The 7,287-nt window shown below is 53.3% G+C and overlaps 1 protein-coding gene across 2 annotated transcripts; it reads left to right on the top strand.

The window, feature by feature from the left end:
- Positions 1-350: 350 nt before the first annotated feature.
- Positions 351-6,536, top strand: Znf324 (zinc finger protein 324). 2 transcript variants are annotated; one of them, XM_051207772.1, is made up of 4 exons: positions 351-908; positions 3,289-3,457; positions 3,863-3,979; positions 4,670-6,536. In XM_051207772.1, exons 2-4 carry the CDS (start codon positions 3,295-3,297, stop codon positions 6,091-6,093), a joined length of 1,704 nt encoding a protein of 567 aa, XP_051063729.1. In that variant the 5' UTR covers positions 351-908; positions 3,289-3,294; the 3' UTR covers positions 6,094-6,536. The 2 variants fall into 2 exon arrangements, with proteins under 2 accessions (XP_051063729.1, XP_051063731.1); XM_051207774.1 differs by having other exon boundaries at positions 355-908; positions 3,289-3,415.
- The last annotated feature ends 751 nt before the right edge of the window (positions 6,537-7,287 follow it).

Below are 7,287 nucleotides of genomic sequence, written 5' to 3'. Positions count from 1 at the left end.
TGAGACTGAAGGAGTAAACTACCATGCCTGCTGCTGCTCTGCCACTCAAGGCGCGGTTCCTATTAGGTTTTTTTTTTTTTTTTTTTTTTTTTTTTTCCTTGGGTGCCCTGCTTAGTGTCGCCTGCCTCCGGAAACCGCGAAGTTCCCACTTCTGCATCTCTAGCTTTTTTTGGTCCAGGGCCGCCTACCGGTCTCGGAACGTACCCAGGAGACCCTGCTGATGCTCGGGCCCCGTCCAAACCTGACGGTGGTCGGTCGTAAACCTCTTTCCAGCACTCCGCCGGGGTTGGGAGAGTCGGGGGAAAGACGCTTGGCCGTGGCCATGGTTACTGGGAAGGCACCGCCTGTCATTCAGGCAAGCCAGCAGGAACTACGTTTACCCCAGCATCGGTATTGTGCACTGGCCAAGGCGAGCCGGGGAGGCGGGGCTTCCGGCGGTCTAGTTGTCAGTTTGCAGACCGGCCTCGGGCCACACGGGTGATCCCGATTGGCGCGCGAGGGACCCGGCCGATTCTGCATTCTCCAAGAGGTTCTGGGGACCCAAGACTAGGGCAAGCGAGGACGCTCCTCGCAGCTGCCCGCTTCGGGCCGTGGCTCAGCACCCACCCGTCGGCTCTGCAAGTCGGCGGCCCCTCCTCCGAGCCTCAGTTTCCCCGGTTGACTCGTATGTGACGGTTGACACCGTTGGGACCGTTCCCGGAGCCACGTATTCTCCATCCCCCCAGCCTCAGTCCTTCGGCGGCGCTCTGGGCGTACAACGCCCTTGCCTAACCGGGAAACTGAGGCCCCGGCGGGCTGCGCGAGGCCGTGGGCGGGGACGGGCTAGGCCCGGGTCTCCCGCCCGCCGTGCCCCGCCCCCATGGCAGATTCGAACCGCGGCGACCTGGCCCCTGACAGATGCAGCGCCGGTGAGTGTAGGGATCCTTCCGTGGGCCAACCAGGCGTCCTGGCTTGCCCTCTTGCTGTTGTTTCCAGCAGCCCAGGTCAGTGAGGCTGGCCGGTGTGGAAGGCTCGTATGTGATAGCCAAGAGTGTAAGGGATGGAAGAAAGTTAAAGCGAAGGACCCACACCGGCCAGAGCCAAGCAGAGACTTTTATAGTTTGAAGGCTGTGTCTCTTCTTTTGAGGCTGGCCTCAAGTTAGCTGTGTAGCCAAGAATGGAATGGCCTTGAATTTCTGGTTTCCCTTACCCCCTGCATCCACTTCCCAAGTGCTGGGTTTGTAGGCATGCACCGCCACACCTAGTTTGTATAATACTGGGGATGGAACCCAAGGCTTTGTGCAGATCGTGCAAATGCTACAAACTGAGCTACATCCCCAGCCTGGAACTTAGCAATTTAGATGTGGAATGGACAAGGAAGGGAGGTCTTGTGCCGTTGAAATTTTAGGAAGAGGAGTTAGGACTTTGTCCCAAATGCATTGGAAGACACAGAGTGCTTTAAACATAGACTGGCCTGTTTCCCAGTTAGGGTTTTAAAAAGATTTTTTTATATTTCTAATTATGTACATTTGTGTGGGAGTATTTGTATGTGTGTCAGTTCCCCAGGAGCTGAGTTACAGGCACTTAGTGAGCCATCTTATCTAATGTGGATGCTGGGAGCTGAATTCATGTCCTCTGGGAAAAACAGCAAACACTCTTAACCAGTGAGCCATCTCTCATCATCTCCCTATAGATCTAGCTGGTGGGAAACTTGATATGTAGACCAGGCTGTCTCTGAACTCACCGAGAACCATTTGCCTCTGCCTCCTGAATTAAAAGCACAAACCACCACACCCAGCCCCTCAGGTAGGATTTTTAAAGCATCCTATCTTTTTCTGAGTGTAGAACAGACATGGAGGAGGTATCATTATGAAAAACAAAGTATTACCCCCAAGCCCCATGGAAATGTTGGTGGGCTCTGGCCAAGATTAGCAATGGTAGTGGTTAAAGTGGCTGAAGTATGGGTAGAGATGCTGATGTGTCAGGTTTGAGTGTGAACCCTGGTTGTGAGTCTAGAACTCTCCCTCTTGTCAGCTTAAAGCATCTGGGACAATGGAGCTACTGTAGATGTGGATGTCCCAGAGGGGACTGGTTTGGTGGGCCTAAAGTAATGCATGTCCAGGTAACTGGTCCTGGTGTCTAGAGCCAGGACCTGAGAATTGAAGAGGGGTAGTTTCACAGACTTGATCAAGAGTGGTCACTTAGGATCTGAGAGCAATGAAGAAAGGCTTGTTTGTGTGTGGCTGTGAGGGGAAGAATCCTGCAGGTTGCTGCGCAAGGGGAGGAGTCGATGAAGAGCAGAAAGGAAATGAAACACTGGTATGGAAGAAAGATTGACTTCCTGGATGAAGCCACTCCCACCTCCCGCCCCTTACCCGCACCCCATAGCACAGAGGCTGGGATTATCTGTTTATGTTTGTTCTGAAGGGCCAACTTTGTGGTTGTGGGTTTTTTGTGGGGTTTTTGTTGTTGTTGTATGTTTCGTTTTTGGTTTCCTCTCTCTCTTCCTTTCTTTTTTATTTTTTGAGAGGGTTTCTCTGTTTAACAGCCCTTGCTGTCCTGGAACTATCTCTGTAGACCAGGCTGGCCTCAAACTCACAGAGATCCACCTGCCTCTATGTGGGGAACCCCAGAGCAAAGTTAGCATCTCAACAGCCATCTTTCCTACTACTCTCTTAGATACTAATACACTGGTAATTTTCCATTCCCCTATGACTGTCCTCCTGTTAAACATGATGCAGCCTGACCCTGAAAGAGTCCCAGCTGCAGGCTTATGGTACAGCACGTTATCTTACAGCAGACACCCGCACTCTGCTTGGAAGGACGTTCTGCCTCCCTCACATGCTCCCTTTGGCCCATTCCCTCGTTTCTCCACTACTTGAACCCTGTGCTTATATTCAATAAACGAGACTTGATCAGAAGACTGTCTTGTCCCCATCTCTCGTGTCTCCTCATTCTCCCTCCCTCCCTCAGGGTCCCCGTCCACTGACCCCGAGGGCCGGGGCACATCTGCCTCCTGAGTGCTGGTATTACAGGCTTGCACCACCATCCCCCAGCCAGTGTGTGTGTGTGTGTGTGTGTGTTTCGAGACAAAAGTCTTTCTACATTGGTCCTGGCTGTCCTGGAACTCACTATTTGGGGTTGGCCTTGAACTCACAGTTATGTACCTGCCTCTGCCTCCTGAGCCAGTACTACAGGGAAGGAAGATAAGTGTCTGAGAAGCATCAAGGGGACATAGCCATTAGGACCAGGAGCTTGCTCCTGCCTCACAGTCATAGCACAGACACTGTCTCATTCTTGCTGTCGTAGGGCCTGATGGCCTTTGAGGACGTGGCTGTGTACTTCTCCCAGGAGGAGTGGATGTTCCTGGATGCAGCTCAGAGAGCCCTGTACCGCCATGTAATGCTGGAAAACTTCGCACTTGTAGACTCCATAGGTAAAGCCCTGAATCCTCCATTGGAAGCAAAGCAGGGACCAGGTATGGCAGCCAGCTGAGGGTACCAGGTTTGGAGGCCATTACGACTGTGCCCTCTCATCACTAACTGCCTGTGAGTGGGGCCCTCTGGCCATGGGCCATGTGAGGAAGATGGGGGCCCAGAACATATGCAATCTGATAAGGTCAACCTTTTCCTGTGTCCCTGAGGTGCTGGCTGGCTATATTCTTCTGTGACTGGGTTCTAAGCCCTTCATTTGGAGCTGCTAACCCAGTGGTTTCTTGTGGGAACCCTTGTGCTGGCCCTGTGGTGGTCCTTGTGGTATGACCTTTGGGCTATGTAGATTACATAGTTGATTATCCATGATATCCACTCCTCATCCTGCTCTCTGTTGGGGCTGGACTGTCCCGAGCTGGGGCTGGTCTCACCTGCTCCTTCTCCCTTCATAGGACTCTCTGTCTCCCGGCCTCGTGTGATCATCCAACTCCAGCGTGGTGAGGAACCCTGGGTTCCCAATAGGACAAATCCAGGCCCAGGCAGGAGAGCCCGAAGAAGACCCAGCCTTGGTAAGTTAGTTAGGCTCCGCCTAGGCCTAGGGTAAACTCACCTTGGGCTACACCTTTCTCCCCTTCCTAGTATCATGGACACTTCCCTTCCCTGTCTCTGGCCCAGCTCTCTCCCCTTTCTGAACCCTTTTCTCATCTTGTGGCCTTCCCTTAAAGGGAAAACTTTAAGGGCGCAGGCGCTGTGTCCATGCAGGAAGAGACTCTGCCTCACCCGTGCTGTGTGGCGTCACTTTCCACATCGGGCTGTCACATTTGCAGGGTCATTCCTTCTTCCCAGTGTTGTTTGAACACTTCTGGCCGGGCCGTTCCTGGCACGTGCACGCAGCACCAGCCGGTACACTGTTGTGCAATGTGGGGATAATGCCTGGGAAAGGCAGCCAGCAAACAATGTTGATGAGTGCTGCGTAGACTCAAGAGATGAACACAAGGAGAAAGCCGGCTAGCTAGCACATGCGTGCTTGAGAGAAAGGCCCCCGGGACAGGCAGTGCAGAGTCTTGTCCATGGAGGGCCATTGCTGTCTGGAGAACCAAGAGCTGTCAGCTGTCAGCTGTTCCCTGCCAACTTCTCCCAGGACCAGCCCTCGCTACCCTTTTGCACCCATTTCATAGGGTTCCCCGACTGCCCAGGCACTCTGCTGTGGTTCATTCCTGGCCAGGTGACCCAGGTAACTCTCTTTGCTCTGCCTTCAGGATCCCATTACAGTGCAAGGGGCAGACATGTGCCTAGAGATGCAGCACTTCCAAGGGCTACCTGTGACGGTTCTGATGGGTTACCTTCTAATGTCCTTCCTCCTACTGATGTCTGCCCTGATGCAAAATTCCTGGAGGGACACCAGAGTGCTTCCCCATCTCTGCAGAGAAAAGCCACAGGGGTATCTGTGATCTACTGGGAGCAGCTACTGCTAGGTCCCAGCAGCAATGACACAACTGTGAGCCTACGATTGACCTCCCCAGTGAGACTTCCTGAAGATGGTTCAAATTCAGTAAAGGCCTTCTCTGACCTCCTGGTGCCGGGAAAGCAGCCACGCGTAGCAGAGCAGCAAAAGCCAGAGATGCAGCTAACCCCTGGGAGAGTCTTCCAAAGCATCTCAGACCTCCATGGGGCAGAGGAGGGTCATGGAATGAGTGGGGCTTGGCACGAATCTCATAGTGACCCTAGTGTTCCGGAGCCCCCAATATGGGAGGAGCTAGGCGAGGCTCTCCAGGCTGGCCCAGGTCTTCTCTCTGGGGACAAACCTTTTGAATGCAGGGCATGCAACAAAGTGTTCGTGAAGAGCTCAGACCTCCTCAAGCACCTGCGCACTCATACAGGAGAACGGCCGTACGAGTGCGCCCAGTGTGGCAAGGCCTTCAGCCAGACATCACACCTGACTCAGCACCAGCGCATCCACAGTGGGGAGACGCCCTACGCATGCATGGTGTGTAGCAAGGCCTTCCGACACAGCTCCTCACTGGTGCGCCATCAGCGCATCCACACGGCCGAGAAGTCCTTCCACTGCAGCGAGTGTGGCAAGGCTTTCAGCCACGGCTCCAACCTCAGTCAGCACCGCAAGATCCACGCGGGAGGGCGGCCCTATGCCTGTGCTCAGTGTGGCCGCCGCTTCTGCCGCAACTCGCACCTCATCCAGCACAAGCGCACGCACACCGGGGAGAAACCCTATGCCTGCTCGCTCTGTGGTGCAGCCTTCAGTCAGGGCTCCTCGCTCTTTAAGCACCAACGCGTGCACACGGGAGAGAAGCCTTTCTCATGCCCACAGTGTGGCCGTGCCTTCAGCCACAGCTCCAACCTCACACAGCATCAGCTGCTGCACACTGGCGAACGACCCTTCCGCTGTGCGGACTGTGGCAAGGCTTTTGCCAAGGGCGCAGTACTACTCAGCCACCAGCGCATCCACACCGGTGAGAAGCCCTTTGTGTGCACACAGTGTGGCCGTGCCTTCCGTGAGCGCCCTGCACTCTTCCATCACCAGAGGATCCACACGGGAGAGAAGGCCCTGCGGAGGCCCAGGGGCGGCATGCACTCCCAAGCCAGGTCTCTGGGGGCATCCTTAGATGGTACATGTCCCAAGTCCACCTTAGGCCCAGCAGCGGTTCCAAAACTAGCTGAGGCCTGAGGTCAAAGCTATGCCCTTCCCCGTCTTCACTGACTCCCTGTTAAAAAGCCTGTGCCCTCAGCAAATCCACTGAGATGCCCGGTTATCTGAGGAAGACTTGCCATTCAGTTCTATTTACGTATGTGTGTTGTTCAGCTACAGTTCACACCTACACCCTGAAAGAACCCATTCTGGAGAGGCATGTACCCCCTGGGACTGGTGGTACAGACAAGGACTCCCCCCAGAATCAGTGGGTGACCCACAGACATAATCTTCATGTTGATCCCACTTGAGTATTTCCTGACTGTGGCTAGGAAAACAGGAAAAGAGCAGGCAGTTGGTACAGGTGGCTGGAGGATCCGCCTGGGCTCAAACAAGCAGCTGGAGAAATACCCCCAGGTCTCAAGGATTCAGTTTTCCTTGGTGCAGGCAAGCGTCAGGCAAATAAATGGTTTGTTTCTGAACCTCAGCTGTCTCCTATGGGAAAATGAAGAGGAAAGATTTGGGTCAATGGAGGGGAGTATTAAAAAATACATTAGCACCCAGGCATTGGTGGCACATGCCTTAAAAAAAAAAAAAAAATTAGCAACTGCATGTAGTGACACATTCCTTTAAACTCAGCACTCGAGAGGCAGAGGCAGGCAGATCTCTACAAGTTTAATGCTGGCCTGGGCTAAACAGAAACCCTGTCTCAAAACAAAAGAACTAGACTAGGCCTGTAATCACCACCTCCGATTCAAGGATAGGCCCTATCTTAGGGTTTCTCTGTGGCTTTGGAACCTGTCCTGGAACTAGCTCTTGTAGACCAGGCTGGTCTCGAACTCACAGGGATCTGCCTGCCTCTGCCTCCCGAGTGCTGGGACTAAAGGCATGTTCCACCACCACCTGGCAAGGCCCTATCTTAAGAAAAACAGCCAGGCATTGGTGGCACACACCTTTGATCCCAGCATTTCAGAGGCAAAGGCAGATGGATCTCTAAGTTTGAGGCCAGCCTGCTCTACAGAGTGAGTTCCAGAACAATCAAGAAGGCTACACAGAGAGCCCTGTCTTGAAAAAAGAAAACAAAAAGTTGAGTTGATATACCTTGACATTTTTAACATCTGTATGAACAGTAATGCAGAAAGTATTAAATGGATGCACACAGACATGCCATTGGATGTCAGCACAGAGATTTTGGGGATTTGGCTTTAATCTGGGTTCTCAGAGAAGCTAAAG

The sequence above is a fragment of the Phodopus roborovskii genome, unplaced genomic scaffold (assembly GCF_943737965.1).
Source record: "Phodopus roborovskii unplaced genomic scaffold, PHOROB, whole genome shotgun sequence".
Taxonomy (NCBI): domain Eukaryota; kingdom Metazoa; phylum Chordata; class Mammalia; order Rodentia; family Cricetidae; genus Phodopus; species Phodopus roborovskii.
This window is presented reverse-complemented; position numbering and strand designations above follow the sequence as displayed.